This window comes from Typopeltis vanoorti, chromosome 7 (assembly GCF_054136105.1).
Source record: "Typopeltis vanoorti isolate ZY-2024b chromosome 7, IOZ_Tvanoo_1.0, whole genome shotgun sequence".
NCBI lineage: Eukaryota > Metazoa > Arthropoda > Arachnida > Uropygi > Thelyphonidae > Typopeltis > Typopeltis vanoorti.
Genome location: NC_143555.1, coordinates 74,586,715 through 74,609,858, shown reverse-complemented (window position 1 = coordinate 74,609,858; position 23,144 = coordinate 74,586,715). Strand labels below are relative to the sequence as shown.

The 23,144-nt window shown below is 35.7% G+C and overlaps 1 protein-coding gene across 1 annotated transcript; it reads right to left on the bottom strand.

Moving 5' to 3' along the window:
• Positions 1–1,501: 1,501 nt before the first annotated feature.
• LOC150104783 (uncharacterized) lies at positions 1,502–22,053 on the bottom strand. The gene is made up of 2 exons (XM_090395963.1): positions 21,277–22,053; positions 1,502–7,528 (listed from the first exon to the last, which is right to left on the bottom strand). Exon 2 carries the CDS (start codon positions 7,511–7,513, stop codon positions 1,637–1,639), a length of 5,877 nt encoding a protein of 1,958 aa, XP_090252089.1. The 5' UTR covers positions 7,514–7,528; positions 21,277–22,053; the 3' UTR covers positions 1,502–1,636.
• Between the last annotated feature and the right edge of the window lie 1,091 nt (positions 22,054–23,144).

The window sequence follows — 23,144 nt, the reverse complement described above, 5'->3', positions numbered from 1 at the left end:
ATGTAATATAACTGGTAATAAACTGTTCTAGACACTATCAAGCAGTTGTGTTTTTCTGAAAAACCAACTGTTGGGTTGGTAACATGAAAATTATGCACTAATGCTGACTAATGGCTGCTCTGGTTGAGGTCTGGTATCATCAAACATATGAGGCACATGTTTAAATCCCTCACCCATTTCATTTAATTCAAATTTAAAATTTTCACTGCTCTCAAACTCCATATCATTTTCATCTGGTGCATGCTCACTATCATGCTATCATTTAAATTCTCATTACCTATTTTTTTATATTTTACTCAGATAAAGCATAAAATATGCAAAATAAAGCGTAGCTAATTATTGTTAATCATGTTTGGGTTAACGTAGTGGTTAGTGTATCCACTCTCCAGCCAAAAGGCTGTGAGTTCGAATCCCGTCGTGGGCATGGATGTTTGTGATTGTCTGTGAAAATAATAGTGGTGTTCGGCGGTAGATGGCGTTGGTGTAGATGATGAAGGTAGTTGGGTTGGTGGAGACGAAGAGTTATAGATAGGTGCCCTCCCTCAATGAGTCTTTGGACTCCCCGGAGGTGTTATGTAATAATAATTTAAAAAAAAATCAGATAACGCCTATTTGCTCCCATATAGGGAGTAGGCAGGGCCGTTTAATAATAATAATAATAATAATCTATTCAATGTGAGTTATAGCCATACTGCATGTAAAAAGATAATCAGAATAGCATGCAATTATTTGTAGAATTGCATTCAATTTCATGGCATTATGCATATTTGTGGTGGGAAGATATATATGTCTTTGTATTTGGCAATGGTAATACTTTTGACTTTGAGTTCAGTTGGTTTTTATCAAAACTAGATTATCTAGAACGACTAGAGAATACATTAAGTTAAGAAAGATACACTGGCCTCAATATTACTTTGTATAATTCCAACATAGCAGATCATTAACACGGTATTGCACACAGGAGGACATTTGTGTTAAAAGTGCACCAGTTCAGTGTTAATGTGGGATTTATGCAATTATACACTTTGGGGTGTAACATGTTGGCTACTAATGCCTACCATCTACTAACGCCTGTAACTAACATCTACCATCTAAATTTTGAATTGAAGAGATGGCCAGATAATTAGCAGGCTGTCAGCTTTTTTGCAAAGAAATGGGTCGTTCTTTATCAAATGAACTGAACTGTAATGTTTTAACACATCATTCTATTCAGATTTGTATATGTTGTCACTCTCAGTTGTATATACTGTATTGTAATACTGTATTTTCAGTTTTCCTTGCAGAAACTTCGAACATGGAATACACTCACAAGGTACCTTGTTTGTATATCACATCAACAATGTTAGAACATTCTAGTTTAAGGTGCTGTCTCTATTTTCTCCATCTTATATTCAATGTGAGCTATAGCCGTACTGTAGTAATACTGTACACCAGATTTCATACTCCAAATGTTGAACCGTGTGAGTTAAGTCACTTTTAACCAGTGAATATTTATTAAAACCCAGATATACAAGATTTAAAAAAAATGAAAGTTTATTAAAACTCATATATACAGTATGTACAATCTAAATTTCTTCCTTACTGGTTAAGAAAATTATGTGCAAGATATGCAATAATTACATCACTCTAAACATGTTTATTTTTTCAGTAACTGGGAGAGATTTTTATTTGAGGACACAATTATCACATTTCTAGTACGAGCATCATCAATGACTGCTCTCCAGTTAGTGTCTTCTACTAGGGAACTCAAATGACCACAGATAATAAGAGATTGACAGGCTCTTGTAATAGCAACATTTAGACGCTGCATTTTCCCTAAGAATTCAGTTTTACCATTTAAACTGGAAGCACAAACACACCATAAAATTATTATATCCCTTTCACGACCCTGGAAACCATCAATAGTATTAACTTCAATTTGTGTTTGTTTTGATAGCTTTCTTATAACGCTCTTTAAATACTGCTTCTGGGCTTGGTATGGAGTTATTATTCCAATGGTGAAGGTCTTTGGAACTAACTGAAGGATTTCATGTAGAATTACCATGAGGAAATCTGTTTCATCCACATTTTTCTTTGAGCTCAAATCTGGTTCTTCATTATGAACATCAAATATAATATAAGGCTTAAGCGGACAGCTTTGGTATCTTTTATCGATCCTGTAAGGTGTTATGAGTTTGTCAGAATAGAAATAACTCGAAGGAAATTGCGCTATTTGCGAATGCATTCGATATTGTTCACTTAGTACAAACATGGGTGATTTATCGTATGTCTTCAAAAAGTGAAGGTGAAAACGCTCGAATAACGATCGCTGAAAGTTATTCCCAGCTGCAACTTTAGATAATACAGTTGTTGGCAGTTGTTGGTGATCACCGATTAGAACTAACTTTGTTATCCCATACATAAGAGGAATTAACACTTCAGGTTCTGTGCACTGTGTGGCTTCATCTACAATACAGCACGTGAACGACACAGATCCGTTTTTCCCAAATGTATTCGCTAGTATCCCTTCGTAGCAATCATTCAGTGTCGACAGAATGATATCAGAATACTTTAACACGTCTATTCTTATCTTCTCTTTCTGTGACTCATCATGCTGAAACCTTATTTTTGTATTCTTCTTATATTCATAGCAAGCATTTAACTGATGGTAATATTTATTAAGTTTTTTTTCTTTTTCTCTGATGTCTTGCTCGGACATTCTACGAGTGTTCATTGCTAATAACTTAAGTTGCAAAGTGTTAATCACTGTCTCAAATTTTCTTATCTGAGTATCACCATTTTCTTCATCTTGCCTAATTTTGTATTGCAGATTTCTGTCTGTCAGGTTCTCTAAACTGTATTCCCTCAAATCAGAATGAATATGTTCTAATTTGCCAATACGCACAAATCGTATCTTTCGCTTTTCGTTCTTCTGCAGTTCTTTCTTCAAGTAAACAAGACGTCGCCCAAGTTCATCGAGTGCTACATTTGAAGGAGCAGTGACCAAAATTTTCACGGACTGTGTTTTACTTTGCATATGCAGCATTTGCTGGATTATACCCACAACAGTATGTGTTTTTCCAGTTCCAGGAGGACCTTGAAGCATAATAATTTGAGGAATGTGATACGCTCGAAGTGCTGCATCAGCAGTGCCTAGAATTGCACTTTTTTGTAAATGATTATAGGAACCAAGGGCAAGGAAGTTTTGTCTCGATGGCACTGCAATTGTACAAGTAGCTTGCCGTGGTCTAAGTATATCTCTGACGAGATTACAATTTGGGAGGTTAATCAACGCATCACATTGCCTAAGAAATAGTCTTAAGTTGCACACAGCAGAAACTTTGACCATCTTTGTACATTTTATATCAATGGGGTTTGATTTCACCATTATTTTCAGAAAAAGTAAAGAACTCTTATTTTCTCTAACAGCAGAATTTTTTGTAAGGGGATGTTGACCAGGTCTATTTGATGGTGGGGATTCGAACTTATGTTCAGTGATATATCCAAATACTTGTAATAGATTCTTCTTTTGACACAGATTTAAAATAACTAAATGTCCCTCAAAAAGAAAATTGTCCTGCCATATATCCTCTAATGTCACTATTGTCTGACATTCCAAAACCATCATTTCGTTTCCGATTGAATAGTCATATACTGCAACCAAACAACTCGGTTTATCCGCATTCTTTGACTCACAATATAGGTATTCCCAGGTTTCATGGAGTAACAAGGAGCTGTAAACATTGAAATATTCATCAAACGTATTGTAAGAAAGTTTGACAGCCGCTGCTCCATTTGGTAGTAGAGGCGGTGGATATTCATAATTCATCTGTTCCTCTATCCATTTAACAGTCCAATTTAATATTATAAGCAGTATCCTTTCTCGGGTTATAGCAACACTCGGTTTAATGTAAGGTGGTGGCAAAGGAATCACTTTTTTATTGAAAGATACTGGCAAATCCATACATTCAATGGTATCGTGTTTTGATGGGTACACTGTGGTCTGCTTATTGAGATTCCGAAAACTGGTAGGCAGCTCTTTTTGATACGGTGAAAGAACATCGTTGTTAGTTTTAGGTATACCTGGCAAATAATCCATGCATGCATCTTGAACTTGGTTTTCTTTAGCAACTTGATTTCCATTTAATGGCTCAGAGTTATCTGTTTCAGCAAAATTATCGATGTCCATTGGAAGAGGTGATAAGCAGTCACCATTTAATGAAACACTGCACTGTTGAACATTTGGTACACTATTTGTGCACACTACGTTAGGCAACAAGACAGTTTCTCCTGTTAATTCTGGATGACAATGGCTTTCTCTGCCTGAGAAGGTAGTCTGTTGAGTTACTCTATTATGAAATGGATGCTGCCAATACTGATACCAAACACCAAATGGGATATTTGTGGGTGGTACCCATGTCTGCTGGTTCAAATATGTTGGGTATGACAATGAGTGCTGTTGCCATTGTGGGATATGATTTCCTACTTGTATATTAGGATGCGAGTAATAGTAACCTTGAAGATTATATTGCGAAAATAAATATCCAGTAAAAGGGGCACCGGCACCACACGTAGTATTTGAAAAATTGCTCTGAACTGGATAAGTGTTAATTGTACTAGTCACCTGAGTAGAGGTCTGGGGTATGAAATATTTATTCATATTTTCCCCTCTGTATTCACTTGAAATATTTCTCTCTTGGATATATCCCACATTATTTATATCTTCACTGTACGAGTTTTGGTTAAGAATGGAATTTTTTAAAACATTGGAATTCTGAATATTTACTTGAAACTTATCCGTATTTCTAACTATGTATGACTGAAATTTACTCTTCTGTACTTCTTGAATGTATTCGACATTGTTTACGGTTCCTTCCTCCGCTTTACATAACATGCTTTGGTCAACAAAACTGGAAACCTGCTGATTAGAATTCGGTGTATGTAATGTGAGATGGTCAGTACTGCCATTATTGAGACTTAAGTCACATTTTATCTTCTTTGGAATTTTATAATTAATCATGAAGTCTAATAAATTTACGTTTGATTTATTTTGATTCGTGACTGCTTCGTTTTCAGTAAACTGTATATCGTTACATCTTTGTTTGCACTTTTTTTTTTCAAGTTGTTTCCTTGTAGATGTTTTTGTTCTTTCTGCGTTAGAATTGAAAATCTTCCTGTTTTGCTCTTTCAGGCGCTTACCATGATGCTTTCTACTCCGAACTATCTGATCTTTGGCATAAACCTTCTCTTTCTTAAGTCTACCACGAATGGGAATTCGATGAGTCTTTTGCTTCGATATTTGTTTCTTCTTGTTGGATGAATTTATCAATTTTACTTTCGATGATACTTTTTCAATAGAAACTTTCTGCCAAGCATTCGAAGAATGGCTAGATTTTTGTACTGCCTGATCTTCCCGCCATTCCTCATGGCCACGAACTCCTTTGGGTCGTACAACTATTGGATGTGGAGCTGTCATTACCACTTCATTTGACTTCCTAAATTTATTGCCACAAGTAATAATTTCTTGGTTGTATGTAGTTTTCAAATGTCGTGAAGCTTTAGCAATATAATTAAAATCCAGTTCTCTTGCAGCTTCTTGATCACTCGTATCTGAATAAATAGATGATTCTGTTGGGACAGAAATAAAGTTTCCTTCCAGCTTGTTTGAGTTGTTGCTTTCGGCATCACTTTGGTCATTGCCGTGAATTTGTTGTAAGAGCTCATCATCTGACACTCTGCGTGAATCGGCTGAACCCGATTCTAAATCACTAGACTTTTGAACTGTAACGTCTAAACTGGAAGGATTTGACCTAAAGTGACTTTCATCATCATCACTTTTATGTAATTCTGATGCATAGTCGGTCAGGAATGCCCATTCATCATTTTCATCAGAACTTATCAATTCTTGTTTGGAAGAGCCACAGGATTGTGTCTCTAATAGTTTTATTACTAAGGGTTCAGTTTTCTCATTTTCTGTATTATACTGTACATTTTTGAAATGAAATTCACGTGATATATTTTCCGTTTTTGTACCACTTCGTGCAGAATGCTGATTGGGATATTTCCCATTAAACTCATATTGGGTAATTTGCTTACCTGAATTTTTAATGACTGGGAAACACGAAGGCGATTTTGATAACTGGAGTTGGCACTCTTTAACAGAGGTGTCTTTATGTCTACTCACAGAGGTATAATCAGCACCCATATTTTCAACTGTCCCATTCATATGTATTTTTTGCTTCTTCACGTAAGTATGGTCCGCATTTATACTAAATATCTCTTGAGTTTTCGCACCTACATCTGTTTCCAGATTCCTGGTTTCACATGAAATTATCTCATCACTAATTTGAATTTTGGGATGAGATTCTTCCATAATTCGAAATTTAGGAGATCTGGCATTCCTAACTTCTCTATCACAATTTCCAGTTTGCTCTTTCAAGGAACACCCTTTCTTTCCTTTACGTTCTATGAGTTGGTTGTTTATTTGTTCAACAGGAAAACAGCTTTTAGCATCTCTTTTTGATAGTGCAGAAAAAACTGCATCATTTTTTGATTTCATTTTAACATGGTTATATACCTCCACCATCTTAGGATTCTTCCATGAAACATTACAAGGTTTATCTTTTGCTTGTTTTCTCATCAAGGGAGAAGAGTTTGTTGCTTTTGAAAAAAAATTGACTGTGTTCTCAGAATCTTTATTTGGTTTACCTTCTGAAATGGGATCGTCATATGTAATTACAGAAACTGTTTTAAACATTTTATTCAGATGAACAATCAATGGTGTACTGGTAACATCAGCTTCCACCTCTAAGAGATCTGTACTATTAACAATTCTCTTAAATTTTCTCTTTTCTGCAGTTTTGCTTTCGCGAGAACTAGAAACATAACGTTCCAAGACAACACTGCAGGGCTTTAAGTGATATTTTTTTCTAACTGCCGAACAATAAAGTTCTGAATTTGTTGGTACATTGGTTAGTGAGAAACCAGATTTAAAAGCAAATATTTCATTTCCATTAAACGATTCCACAGCAACACTGCCGCAGCCTTTTTGAAATTCTTGTTCACTAAAGCCTTTTATTTTGCATAAGTTAAGATCTTCAGTTCTTGACTTGGAGTTCAAAGCTGATATACAATTATTTACTCGTAACACACTGTTTTCTTTCATCAAGTCTGTAGAGAGAAAATTTTCACTCTTTCTACAGACAATAAATTCATAATCAGTGTGTTTCTTAGCATAGGATATTCCCAAACCAATTTTATCTCCAAGATGTATAGTGCAGAATATTCCAGGTGTTATTTTTTCCCCATTTATGAAAGTTCCATTTGTACTCTTCAAATCTTTCACTGACCACTCTCTATTTTCACTTCTCCGAAAACAAGCATGTCTGCGTGATACGTGAACAGCATATTTAGAATGTGGTAAAGCACTTCTCTTAATAATAATCTCTTGCCCGTTGAGATGAATTATAAACTCAGTTGAAAACAACCCTAATCTTTTCAAATACCACTCTGATGTTTCTGAAACTGAAGCCATTTTTCATAGATAAACCTGGAAATAAAATCTGTGTATAAATTACTCCCAAAATAAAATGAAAAAAATCTGGCACTATTCTCTTAAATGAAAACAATAAACATGATACAGGCAATATTAGACCAGGAGAGATAAAAATATGCAATCAACAATGAGATTAAAGGCTACAAACTTCATGAAAAACTTAACTTTTTATGATTATCTTTAAATAATTATACTCATATCTTTAAATATTTCTTTGCTCACACTTGAATAAAAGATCAAATAAGAATATAATTTATTGGCAAGTTGAACTGAATTTGTAACCAAGTGAAAAAATTTCTACATTAGTACCATTTGACTCCAAAATCTTTTAACATGATTTAGTTCATTCACATTAAACACATTCTGCATAAATAAAACAGTAAACGATTTTTAGGATAATTCTAGATGTTTATTGTTTAATGCATTTTCAAAAGGAGAAAGTTGATGGTAAAATTCATGACACACAAAACAAGTAGGATATACTGTAAATTACCACATGACATGCTGGTAATTAAATTGGAAAGGAAGGGACTAAACAGCACATCAGTGCACTGAATTGGATATTGGCTGTCTGATAGGTATCTGTGAGTTGTCTATGGAGGAGCAATATCCCAGAAGAGGAAAGTTACTAGTGAAGTCTCCCAAGGTTCTGCTTTAGGTCCATTGGTGTTTAATTCTTCTTGAGAACATATTGCTAAAATTGTGAAAACAGAACAGCAGATAATGGGAATGATGCAGAGGGTATTGAATCCTAGAAGTATGGATGTTATGGTTCCCTTGTATAAGGCTATGATCAGGCCACATATAGATTACTCTGCAAAGATTTGGTCACCTGGTTTTCAAAAAGATGAAGATGTATTGAAAAAGGTGCAGAGATGATTAAGGTGGTTTCTGGTCTCTGGAATGTTGAATGTGTAGACAGATTGAGAAAATGCAATTTGCAGAAATTAGCAAGTAGGAGAGGGAGAAGGGATATGATTAAGACATATAAGCTGATTAATGTGGGAGAAGTTTTGCATAGAATGGATGAAGATACAGGGAGAGAACAAGGGTTCAAACCTGAAAGCTGTATAAGGAGTGTGAGCAAGGTGAGGAAGCAGATTTTTTTCATGGAAAGTGGTGATTGATTGGAATGCATTGCCCAAGAGTGTGGTGAGTGCAGAAACAGTGAACATATTTATTTATTTATTCATATGGAATTTCCTCCCTTTTCTCCCCCATCCCTACTGGGGCAAGTTGAGCCCCCTCATGGGGGTTAGGAATTTATGGCTGCAGATCTGTGTGTTCACGGGGCCGGTTTGCCTGCTTGAGGGATGAAAAAACCCAGAAACGTAGGCAGCAGGGTCCGCCCCCCCCCCTGCTGCCTATGCCCAAGACCGGCTAACTTGGCTATGGCTGAGGAAGATCCTTAAGCTACTCATCATGTCGGCAACAGGAATCGAACTCAGGACACTTCTCCCCCCAGGCATAATGGTTGCGAAAAGCCTAGGCTAACCGCACGGATAGTGAACATATTTAAAGCATGGTATGATAAACTGTGTGTGTGTAACAGTGGAACCTTCTGTAACAAGTCTTGACTTCATGGAGGTTTAATAATAATAATAATAACAGTCCTACTAGCATATCTGATATAATAATCCTGCCAACACTTCTCAAAGCTAATCCTAATATCCTAATGGCGTATTAAGAAATTTCACATTTCAGAAATTTCTTTTCTTCACTGGTAAAACTATTTATTTTTAAGAGTAACTAAGGGCATTCTTACCCCCTCCCCATTACTTCCCATGCTAGTTTATAGTAAGCTTGTGAATTGCAGATTTAGATTACAAGCGACATGAAGGTAATCGCTATCGGTTACTGAATGTAAATTAAAATCCCTTTTAAAATTTATTAAAAAGAAAAAGAAAGAAAAAACTGAAAAATGAACAAAATATTTGAATTTTATTTTAAAAATTGATCTTTTCTGCAGGTAACCAAAGAATGCAAAATTTTCTGTGATTCAATTTATATCATGAGAAGCAGCACAGAGGGGACAGAATGAGGGAGGGATTTTACTAATAATAGATGAAGAGTTTAAGCCAAAAAGAGTAGAAGTGTTTCTACTCTTTTTGGCTTAAAGAGTAGAAGTGTTTCAAGAGGACAGGTATGCAGAGGGCAGTTCACTTTAGGCTATTTGGCATGAGATAGAAATCAACAGGATGAAATATCTAATTGGTTGCTGCTATAATCCAGGGGATATAAGAGAGAATGTAGATGGTCTGCATTGGCAAATTTGCAAGATGAGTGCAGTTTGAATAATTATTATGGAGGATTTCAACTATAGGGACATAGACTGGGAGTAGGAATGGTCGCCAGGAAGGAAGGAAATACAGTTTATACCACTGTTAAGATAATTGCCTGAGACAGCATGTAATGGAAAGGACAAGCGGTTTGAAAGTGTTCGATCTAGTTATAGCATCGAAGAGTATATCAATAACCAATTTAGTCACACCGTCTCCACTTGGGGAAAGCAATCATGTGGTTTTGACCTGGGAGACTGTAAGCAGTGCAGAATTTTCTGTTAAAAAAGGGTATGTGTGGAATTACAAGGCTGGTGATTATGACTAACTCAGAAGTTAGCTTTCAACAGTGCTATGGTATGAGAATTTGAACAGGAGAGACGTTAATGGTGCATGGGAGATTGTCAAAGGGTGTTGAAGGAAAGCAGTATCAGAATGTATAACCAGAGGAAGCAGGATATGGAGGAATCATATTATTCCTCCATATCCTGGAGGAATAATATGATTATTCCTGATAAAGAAAATGTTGTTATTATTATAACCTCTTCTTTATCTTTAAAGAAAAGAAAGAGAAGAAAAGGTTGTGGAGGAAGTATAAAGAAAGAGGTGATCAGCATACCCATGAGCAGTACAACGTACAGCAAGGACGACCTGTATGGTAAGAAAGGGCAAAGCTAATTATGAGAGGAAGCTAGCTGATGCACTCAAAATAAACCATAGGAGTTCTTTCCCTATGTGGCAAGTAAAAGGAGAATAACTATGGAAGAATGAATTAAAAAAGTGGTAATGTTAAGGAAGTAATAGAAACAAATTAAATAGCTGAGTTATTTCAATGTCAAATGTGTCACTGACTAAAGAGCGAGACTAGAGATAGAAGAAATAGAGGTGCTTAGTATACTGCAGAACCTTAATGCTAATTCTGCCATATGGTTAGATGGCATATTGGTCCATGTGTTACAAGAATGTGCAAGAGAATTAGTACCTCCTCTGACCAAGCTGTTTAATTCAAGCCCAGTTCTGGTAAAGTTCGAATAGAGTGGAAAGAAGAGAAAATAATTTCACTGCATAAGGAACGCTCCAAGGCAGAATTAACAAATTATAGACCAATCAATATATCAGAAGTGGTGGTTAAGGTTTTTGGAGAAATTTATAAAAATTAGAATTTAGGACTGGGTGGACAGAAATATGATACTTTATAAGGAACAACATGGTTTTGTGAAGGGTAGGTCTTGCTTTAGTAACTTACTTACTTTCTATAATAAAGTAACAGTGGAGATGGATAAAGGAAATCTTTTATCCATCTCCATTGATACTCAGTGATACTGCTGGACTTTGCAAAGGCATTTGACAGGATTCCACGTGGAACTTTGTTCCATAAAATGGAGCAAATGGGATGGATCCGAAGCTGATGATTTGGATTAAATGGCTGAAGGACATATATCAAAGAGTGGTTTATGGAGGAACCGAGTCCAGGAGAAGGCAGGTGATTAGCAGGGATAGGGAACTTATTGTTCCACCTTATAAGGCATTAATAAAGCTACATCTAGACTGTTACACACAGATCCGATCAGGGTTCAGTACCTGGTCCTCTGTTGTTTAATTTGTACATTAATATTAATATACATTAATGATTATGGAAAGAAGTTGACATGAATTATTCATTTGTTTGCTAATGATGCAATATAACAAGAGCAGTAGTCAATAAAGGTGATGTAGATATCTTGCAAGATGACTTAAAAATGCTGGCAGCATGGGCCAAAGTAAATGGCTGTCAGTTTAACATCACTAATGTAAGGTGATGCACTTTGGGAGGATGAGATCATAGTGTGCACTATTTTAATGGAAATGAACTGCAGGAAGCTGACAAGACAAGGGATTTGGGGGTGATTGTAGACAGAAAACTGAAGTTTAGAGGGCATATTATAAAGGTGGCCAAAACAGCACATCAAATTATATGGTTGTTGAATAACACACTGACAAGCAAGGATAGGGAACTTATTGTTCCACTTTATAAGGCATTAATAAAGCCACATCCAGACTGTTACACACAGATTCGATCACCTGAATTTATTGGTGATGAAGAAGTGGTGGAGGGAATCCAGAGGCGAGAGACAAACATTGTTGCAGATCTGTGGGATGTTTCCTATGAGGATAGATCAAAGGTCTCCAAAAAATAGCTGATAGGCATAAAAGAGAAGGGATATGATAGAAACATATAAGTTATTAAAGGGGTTTTAAATTATTGATACTGGTGAGTTTTTTTTCTGTATAGTGCAGAAAGGGAAAGAACAAGGGATCATCCCTGAAAATTGTGTAGGAGTGAGGTTAACAAGAATCTTAGTACTAGATTTTTTTTCTTGGAGGAATCGTGAATGTATGGAATGCATTGCCAGAGGTAGTTGTTAGTGCTTCGTCTGTGAATGAGTTTAAGGAGAAGTATGATAAGTATTGTGTGAATAATGGTTAGCGTGTCAATGTGGGGACTCCCGTGATGAGTCTTCTGACTCCATGGAGGCACCATTATAATAATATATGGATAATATACTTGATATCATGTTATTACTTATATGATAAGTAATACATGTTAAGTTAAGCATCATATAAATAATTATTGCACTGTTCCAAAGATTATCATGCAGAGCACTGCATTTTACATAGCTCACTATTTATTTGTAAACTTCTATCTATATACACAATGATACCACCATATACATATAAACTATATTCTCATTACTGTCATATTTTAAAATTATGAAAGCAAAAAAAAAAAAAAACTGCTAGCACTGTGTATACCATATAAATTACAAGCACAATTTAAATACTGTTACTTGTCCAGTCACATACAGCTACAATAATATGCACCTATGCCACACTGATAACTTCGCTTAATCAAATTAAAGAAAAGTTGAAATGACAGCTCTGTTCTTGTACCACTACTGTTTAATTTGTTCATTAACGATATAGGAAAGGATCTGAGAGGAACTGTTCATTTGTTTGCTGATGATGCAGAGTTGGGTAGAGTAATAGTGAATGCATAGGATGTAGAAATTTTGCAGGATGATTTGGATAGTTTGGAGGGCTGGGCTAAGGGGGATGGATGTCAATTTAATGTAGCAAAATGTATGGTTATGCATTTTGGGATGAAAAGATTAGCAGCAGTATACCACATTGGTGGAATTGTACTCCAGTTTAATTTGTTCATTAACGATATACGAAAGGATCTGAGAGGAACTGTTCATTTGTTTGCTGATGATGCAAAGTTGGGTAGATCAATAGTGAATGCACAGGATGTCGAAATTTTGCAGTGACCAAGATGATCGCAGGTCTATGGTATGAACCTTATGAGAACAGGTTGAAGATTTCTTGGTTGCAGAAATTGGTTGATAGGCAGAAAAGAGTTGATATGATTGAGACATTCAAATTACTGAAGGGTTTCTATAAGATTAATTCAGAAGATATTTTTGAGAATAGGACTGATGGTGGGAGGACTACGGGCCATCCATGGAAGCTGGGAAAGAGTGTGGTCAGGAATTACTTCGAGAGCAGTGAATGAGCGGAATAAGCTGCCAGAGTCTGTTGTGAGTGCCATGACTGTAAATGAGTTCAAGGCGACATATGATAGCTACTGTGTGAATGTTAATGAATAGTTAATAAATTAAAGACTTAATTCTGTATGTTAGTCAAGTAAATATTAGTTTAATATCCAACGTTTCACTGACTGATATCTGTCAGCATTTTCAAAGGAATACACTGGTAAGCAATAGAAAGTAACAAAAACCAAGAAACTGACAGACAATTCTAAAAATTACATAAAGTTATCACTGTGTGTGATACAATGATATAATATGTGTGTCACAAGCGCAACATTTTATTTGTTGAGATATTTAATGTAATTTTCATGAAAGTTCATTTCTTTTTGGTTAAATGATCTGATTCGAGTTTTCCATATATCAGGTAACATTAGGCTTTGATTTTTATTTAAGTTACCTGTTGAACGGGCAACTGTATCAGCTTCTTTAAATGTTCTGGAATGGTAGTTGTCTTCTATGTAGGGCATATGACTCATAATATCCCATTCAATATTATGGTTGGTAGAGGCAAAGTGTGAAGAAAGGCCTGATATATCCTCTCTGTTATTCCTTACATAGCCTATGTGTTCTTTCTTTCTTGTATCAAAATTTCTAGATGTCTATCCGATGTAATTAATACCGCAAGAACAAGGTATGCTATAAACTCCAGAGTATTTGTAGAAAAGATGGCTATCTTTCGGTGATCTTATAAGCTTTTGAATGATCTCAATAGGTTTGAAGGTTACTCTTGTTGATATTATATGGTTTTAGAAGGAGAGCTAATTTTCTGGATATGGCACTAACAAATGGAATTATTATAGAGCTGATGTATTGGGTTTCATCTCGTTGTCTTTGCGGTATGTCACTAAAGAAAATCTTGTTGATGATTCTTGTAGGGTAGCCATTTAGGGATAGATCTTTGGATATTTTCATTAATTCTTCTTGTAGGTCCACAGAGTCTGTGGTACATTGTACAGCTCTTTTTTTTGAGCATATGGATAATGCTCAGTTTCTGGGATATGTGGTGAGATGAGTCTAAATGGAGGTAGCATCCAGTGTTAGTAGGTTTTCTATATACTGACAGGTTGATGCTATTGTCAGATTGTTTCTTAATAAGGACGTCTAGGAATGGAAGTTTATTATCTTTTTCTAGTTCCAATGTGAACTTGATGGTGTTGTGGAAGCAATTAATTTTGTTTAGATAATCAGTTAATTCTTTTTTGTGATTCCAAATGATGAAGATGTCGTCAGCATACCTAAACCATGTGGTTGGTTTGGGGGTAATTTGGGATAAAATTTGAGAGTCTAGATTTTCTAAGAATAGGTCAGTATAAGAAGGAGAGAGAGAGACCCATGGCTAATCCAGTGAGTTGTTTGTAGTAGGCTTTTTTTGCCATGTAAAATAATTTGAAGTTAAGCAATGCTTGAACAACTTGTTGATGTTGGGTGGGAATAAGTTCTCTAAGATATCGATGACTTCTGAAACTGGGATATTTGTGAACAGAGATGTGACATGCAGGCTAGCCATAATATTATCTTCAGAGAAACTGATGTTTTTTAATTTCTCCAAGAAATGTTGGGAGTTCTTGATATAAGAATCTGTGTTGTGAATGTGTTCTTGTAACATTTTGGCTAGATATTTTGATAGTCTGTAAGTAGGGGAATGAATACCATCTACTATTGGACGTAATGGTGTGCCTTCTTTATGGATTTTTCGAACACCATATAGTCTTGGAGTTAACGGATGCATAGATTTTAGTTTTTTGATTAAGTCTACAGGCCAGTTGGTCATATCAGGTAATAGTTCATTGGTATCAAGATGGTTTTTGTGAGTAGGATCTGTGTTAAGAACAACATAGATAGATTATTGATCTTTTCCTCATATTCCGTAGTATTTAAGATGACAGTGTTGTTGCCTTTGTCTGCTCTCAGTATAATAATTTCTTTGTTGTTCCTTAATTTCAGTAGTATTTTTCTTTCCATAGTGCTAGATTTGGTGTGAGAATATCTTGAGGGAGCAGAGAGGATTACACTGCTTTTTAATCGTAAGTCATTGGCTATTGTGTGTGTGGAAATAATGAGAAGGCTTTCTCTAACTTGCAGATAAAGTCCATTTTTGGAATAGTAATTAGTTTTAAGGCAAAATTGAATCCTTTTTTGAGAATAGAAATCTCTAGTTTTGTTAAGATGTGATTAGATTGGTTCACAATGACTTGGTTGTCTGGTAGGGAAGGTTTGGAGTTTATGTCATTATCATATAGTGCATTAAATTTTTTAATTTGTGTCTTTTTACTTGGATTGAAAGTTTTTGTATAACATTTTTGAATCATGTTGTCCAAACATTGCCAAATTTCTTCATCTAGGATATTAGAAATGTTTGTGAATAAGTCATAGCATTGGGAGTCTGATTTGGTTGAGTATGAATCTCGAATGACAAATTTTTTCCCTATGTAGAGCGAATGCTGTATTGAGGTAAATGATATAAGCTTTTTTTGACTTAAAAAGCTGTTTTTGGTGAAAAAATTTTGGTATAACGTTGTTGTTGCGACAACTTTTCAAGAATGTCAAATGGTTCAAATACCTAGCCTTTCTACGTTTTAAACTTTCAAGATTGCGTACCTTTCGTTTAGCGATTTTGTCGATTCATATTATGGCCTTGACTACTAGTATTAATAAATTAAAGACTTAATTCTGTATGTTAGTCAAGTAAATATTAGTTTAATATCCAACGTTTCACTGGCTGATATCTGTCAGCATTTTCAAAGGCATACACTGGTAAGCAATAGAAAGTAACAAAAACTAGGAAACTAACTGACAATTCTAAAAATTATATAAAGTTATCACTGTGCGTGATACAATGATATAATACACATGTTGCAAACACAACATTTTATTTGTTGAGATATTTAATGTAATTTTCATGAAAGTTCATTTTTTTTTTGGTTAAATGATCTGATTAGAGTTTTTCATATATCTGGTAAGATTAGGCCTTGATTATTATTTAAGTTACCTGTTGAAAGGGCAACTGTAGCAGCTTCTTTAAATGTTCTGGAATGGTAGTTGTCTTCTGTGTAGAGCATATGACTCATATCCCATTCAATATTATGGTTGGCAGAGGCAAAGTGTGAAGAAAGGCCTGATATATCCTGTCTGTTATTCCTTACATAGCCTATGTGTTCTTTCTTTCTTGTATCAAAACTTCTAGATGTCTGTCCGATGTAAATTAATACTGCAAGAACAAGCTATGCTATAAATGCCAGAGTATATGTAGAAAGGATGGCTATCTTTCGGTGATCTTATAAACTTTTGAATGGTCTCAATAGGTTTGAAGGTTACTCTGATATTACAGAGTTCATCAGAAGGTTACTTCTGATGAACTCTATATTGTTCTTAACACAGATCCTACTCACAAAAACCATCTTGATACCAATGAACTGTTATGTGATATGACCAACTGGCCTGTACACTTAATCAAGAAACTAAAATCTATGCATCCGTTAACTCCACGACTATACGATGTTCGAAAAATCCATAAAGAAAGCACACCATTAAGTCCAATAATAGATGGCATTCATTCCCTTACTTACAGACTATCAAAATATCTAGCCAAAATGTTACAAGAACACATTCACAACACGGATTCTTATATCAAGAACTATCAACATTTCTTGGAGAAATTAAAAAACATCAGTTTCTCTGAAGATAATATTATGACAAGCCTGGATGTTCACATCTCTGTTCACAAATATACCAGTTTCAGAAGTCATCGATATCTTAGCGAACTTATTTGCACCCAACATCACCAAGTTGTTCAAGCATTGCTTAACTTCAAATTATTTTACATGGCAAAAAAACCTACTACAAACAACTCACTGGATTAGCCATGAGTCTTTCTCTCCTTCTTGTGCCGACCTATTCTTAGAAAATCTAGAAACTCAAATTTTATCCCAAATTACCCCAAAACCAACCACATGGTTTAGGTATACTGACGACATCTTCATCATTTGGAATCACAAAAAAGAAGAATTAATTGATTATCTAAACAAAATTAATTGCTTCCACAACACCATCAAGTTCACATTGGAACTAGAAAAAGATAATAAACTTCCATTCCTAGACGTCCTTATTAAGAAACAATCTGACAATAGCATCAACCTGTCAGTATATAGAAAACCTACTAACACTGGATGCTACCTCCATTTAGACTCATCTCACCACATATCCCAGAAACTGAGCATTATCCATATGCTCAAAAAAAGAGCTATACAGTGCACCACAGACCAGGGCCGGCCTTCTCTATAGAGGAGCCTGGGTGCAAGAAACCTTTTGGGGCCCTAAAATATTTTTCAAAGGTAAAAATTAAACGACTCAAAATAAATGTATTGTAAAACCTCTTACCTGCAAATGATTTTGGCACAGGAAAACAAAAAAAACCACATTCGAAATATAATACGTTTCTGCAAATGTGTACGACTGTACCCACTCAATCGTGGGGCCTGGGTGCATTACATCCACTGCACCCCCGAGATGGCCGGCCCTACCACAGACCCTGGCAACCTACAAGAAGAATTAATGAAAATATCCAAAGATCTATCCCTAAATGGCTACCCTACAAGAATCATCAACAAGATTCTATTTAGTGACATACTGCAAAGACAACAAGGTGAAACCCAATACATCAGCTCTATAACAATTCCATTTGTTAGTGCCACATCCTGAAACTTAGCTCTTCTTCTAAAACCATATAATATCAACAAGAGTAACCTTCAAACCTATTGAGATCATTCAAAAGCTTATAAGATCACCGAAAGATAGCCATCTTTTCTACAAATACTCTGGAGTTTATAGCATACCTTGTTCTTGCGGTATTAATTACATCGGACAGACATCTAGGTTTTGATACAAGAAAGAAAGAACACATAGGCTATGTAAGGAATAACAGAGAGGATATATCAGGCCTTTCTTCACACTTTGCCTCTACCAACCATAATATTGAATGGGATATGAGTCATATGCCTTACATAGACGACAACTACCATTCCAGAACATTTAAAGAAGCTGCTACAGTTGCCCTTTCAACAGGTAACTTAAATAAGAATCAAGGCCTAATCTTACCAGATATATGGAAAACTCTAATCAGATCATTTAACCAAAAAGAAATGAACTTTCATGAAAATTACATTAAATATCTCAACAAATAACACGTTGCGCTTGCAACACTTTATTTATATCATTGTATAAGTAAAGTAATATACTAAAATAATATACTATAATAAAGTAATAATATAAATATACCTTATATCATTATATCATGCACAGTGATAACTTTATATAATTTTTGGATTGTCAGTTAGTTTTCTAGTTTTTGTTACTTTCTATTGCTTACCAGTGTATTCCTTTGAAAATGCTGACAGATATCAGTCAGTGAAACGTTGGATATTAAACTAATATTTACTTGACTAACATAGATTAATACTAGTAGTCAAGAAAAAGTTGATAATTAATGAATAGTTGTTCTTGACATGATGTTAGGGATTCCCTCGATGAGTCTAAGGACTCCTTAGAGTTGCCTGTACTACTACTACTAATAATAATAGTTAGTAAGGGAATTTTAAACATAAGAGCAGGCTGCTATCCAGCCAGTACATGCCTGCAACCATATTTGATTTTTAAAATACTGAAATCTTCACCGGCAGTTAAACAGCATAAACCAAATCCACTGATACTTGGACCTCCTGTCATAGTAATATCTCATATATTTATTTATAATTTTATAATATATATATATATACTGTTTATTTAGAGAATAAAAGGGAACATATATATATTTTTTAATTTTTGATTTAACAGCCTCCATAGCTCAGTCAATTTTGACAGTACACTTTGGCTGGAAAGACCTGGGGTCAAATTCCATCTAGGATGCAAAGAACCTTCATCAGGACTTTTCAAACAAAAGTGAGTTGTGGTCTCATATGAAAGTAGCATGGATTTTTCTCTTGGAAAAGAGGATTTTTCATCCCACAAAACAGGCAACCTGGCCAGAACACATGCAACTGATAGCCATTAATACTCCATGAGATATGATTACATGCACTGTCAAATCATTAATTAGGTTACAGTGGTGCCAAATTATTTGGATGACAGATTGAATAAGCCTAACATGGAAGGAAAATTTTTTTAATTATATATTAATTTATACTATTACACTGGTTGTAAATTTTTTGCACATCAATCCTCCATATAAAGAAACTCACAAAGCAGTATATTAAAAATGCACTTAATAAAAAAAAATTATATAATATCTATATATCTAAGGAGTGAAAATAAATAATAGAATAATAAGAACTATATGTTATGCAGATGATGATGTACTATTAATTGCAGAAATTGAAACTTAACTACAAATATTACTACATATTTAATAAAGCAGCAAAATTATATGATATGAAGATATGACAATATCACAAGATACAAAAAGATGCAAATTAGAATTGGAAAGTACTATTATTGAACAAATAACAAATTACAACTATTCAGGTATACAACTGAACTAGGAAGGAAGATCACATCCAGTGCCACATTGCCAGCCTAGATGGCCGAGTGGTTAGCATATCTGCTCTCCAGCCAAAAGGCTGTGGGTTCGAATCCCAGCATGGGCATGGATGTTTGTGACTGTCTATGAAAATACTAGTGGTGGTGTTCAACAGCAGTAGATGGCATTGGTGGATTGAGTGGTGGAGATGGAAAGTTGTGGAGTAGGTGCCCTCCCTCGATGATTCTTTTTTGGACTCCACGGAGGTGTCATGTAATAATAATATTATCGTCCCCTCACCATTTTTTTTTTTTTCCTGGCCTGGCTGGTTGAGTGGTTAGCGTATCTGCTCTCCAGCCAAAAGGCTGCAGGTTCAAATCCTGCTGTGGGCATGGATGTTTGTCATTGTCAGTGCAAAATACTAATGGTAGTGGTGAGCGGTAGATGCCGTTGGTGTAGTTGGTGGATTGAGTGGTGGAGACAGAGAGCTGTAGAGTTAGGTGCCCTCCATCAATGAGTCTTTGGACCATTGGTGCACCCAGGGAGGGGGCCAAAGGGCCCTGGCCCTCCCCTAAAGAAAAAGGAAAAAACACTAGAAAATTTTAAAGAAATCTTTTCATAATTAAATTTTTTTTAAAAATTTATTTATGTTGTGTCGTGTCTTCTATTTCTATACTACTTATGAATTAGCGGTCACATCAGGTGGGAATACCCTATAGCTCTCAGGAATCACGGCCGTTGTGAATGCAAGGCGAAAAAAGTAGTGCTCTGGTGATACTTTGTTTCCCCTAGCCAGGCCAGAGATCACCAGTATCATGTATTGGCGATTACTGCAGATGCTCAGTCATAGGTCGTATGCAATGCGTAGTGTGTATTCTCAAATCGTCTACTCAACTTGCCGCCTCCCAAGATTAAATCATGAGTGCTCGTCCCCCCCCCCCCAGATTAAATCTTGAGTACTCAGCCCCCTCCAAGATTAAATCCTGAGTGCGCCACTGCTTTGGACTCCCTAGAAGTTTGATTATAAGATTTGATTATAAGAATAATTTATTACATTATTTATTCGTGTTACATAAGTGTCAGTAATAATAATAATAATGATAATAATAACGAGTCTTGCAGTCAGTCAAGTTCTAAGGAGTGGAAGGAGGACAAGATTGTGCCACTTCATAAAGGAGGTGATAGAACTCAAGCATCAAACTAGCATCAAACTAGGCTTATCTGTGTGTCAGGTTTTGTGGTTAAGTTGTTGGAGAAGCTTGTGAGAACTAGGATCCAGAGTTGGGTTGATAACAATGGTATTATATTTGACGGATAGCATGAATTTGCTAAAGGGAGGTCATGCTTTAATAATCTACTTACTTATTACAATAAAGTGACTGCTTCCTTGGACAGAGGAGAAGGATACACGGTAATATACATTGTCCTGAAATGAGAACACGTAGTTTCAGTGTTCTTTGACATGGAAAAAACCTTTGATACCTGGAGATATGCATGTTAAAGGATCTGTTTAATCTTAGTCTGAGGCGATACCTTCCTGTTTTTATTAAGAACTTTCTGTCTGGCTATGTGTTCCAAGTCTGGGTGGGTAGCACATTATCTTGACCATATCATCAAGAAGATGGAGTTTCTCAGGGTTCTGACCCTGAGAAACTCCATCTTCTAAGTGTGACCCTCTTTGCTATTAAAGTGAATCAATTACTGAACGGTTTCCTCCCACATTAGACAACTGTCTTTATGCCGATGATTTCACAATATGCTGTCGTTCCTGCAATATGCGGCTCATCGAAAGACAACTTCAAATAAGCAATTGATTGTATCACTTCGTGATCCCTTTGTGCGGAATGCAGGTTATCTGCTGAAAAAAAACTTCTCTGTACCAGGGGCGAATATTCCAGGTGTGCTAGATGTGAAATCCACTGAATAGCAATATTACCGATATTATATTTTTGCATTTATTCCTGTTAAAGAATTCCCTAATTGTTTCCAGACTTCGTGTGATTCCTAAAAGTACACAATATACTAATGCTTCATGAAGAGGATACTTTTCGATGCATACGTAAACATTACATCACATTTGTGTTAACAGCCCAGATGTACATTCATGAAGCATTAGAAGCATGAAGCCATTATGTTGAATCAAATACCCCCCCCCCCCATCACTTAGAAGAAAATATATGTCTCTTAATTATAAAATAAAATTCCTTCCAGATCATCTTACATGGACTAGTCTCTTTTCTCTACTTTGGGAGGTCCTGTATCACAGATGCCAAACTGCCATCCATCCTTCTGGTATGCACTTTAAAGAGGGTATGGAGGCTATTACCATGAGTGCTGACAACATTAATAAAACAAAACAGCATTCCTCATTGGCAGGCTTGCACCCATCCTGCAACCTCTTAATTTGTCAACTACAGAAGTTTCATACACCCTCATCTGTTTACCTTCAATTGTTCAATGCACAGAGCAGCTCACTCTGACTTCTTGCCATCTACACTGATGGTTTAAGATCAGAGATCTCTGTTGTTTTCTTCTGTATTCCCTAACATTCCAATCCCTGACTAGATCCCACCTATTTGCAGTAACTATACAGCAGAATTGCATGCCATTCAGCTTGTACTTGTGCATATCAAAGAAAACTCCTACCAGAAGTGTATAATTTATATAGACTCTTTGAGTTCTTTATAGGCTATCCCCTCTCTGGTGTATAATCCATATCCAATTTTGGTGAAATGCTTCAACTCTTGGACAAAATAAAGACCCTTAATTTCAGTGTTCGGTTGTGTTGTATTCCCAGCCACTTTGGAATTAAGGGAAATGACATTGCAGAAGCAGCTGCTTCTCGTAGATAGGCTTATACGTTGGTTATGCATTTCTAAATAACTTAGGGAATTGAAACAACGTAGATCCGAATATAAATTAAATAATACTTTAATAGATATTTCCGATATTTCGGCAATGTCTCATTGCCATTTTCTAAAGGAACTTACAAAAGGCAGGAGCACAACAGGCTCTAACAATATAGTAACTGGAAATGAAGATACGAAGCTATCTTTCTCCTAGAAGTCCTGATGGTGCCCTCTGGCGGGCTAAGTAGGCATTCTTGGCTGTTGGGCTGAAGGTCTGCTGATGTATGCCTCCCAAATTTGGGGCAGTCGCATACAACCAAATTTGTTGAGGTTTGGAGAGTTTCTTAGGGCAGAGGCTGATTCCATAAATAATCTTTCGAA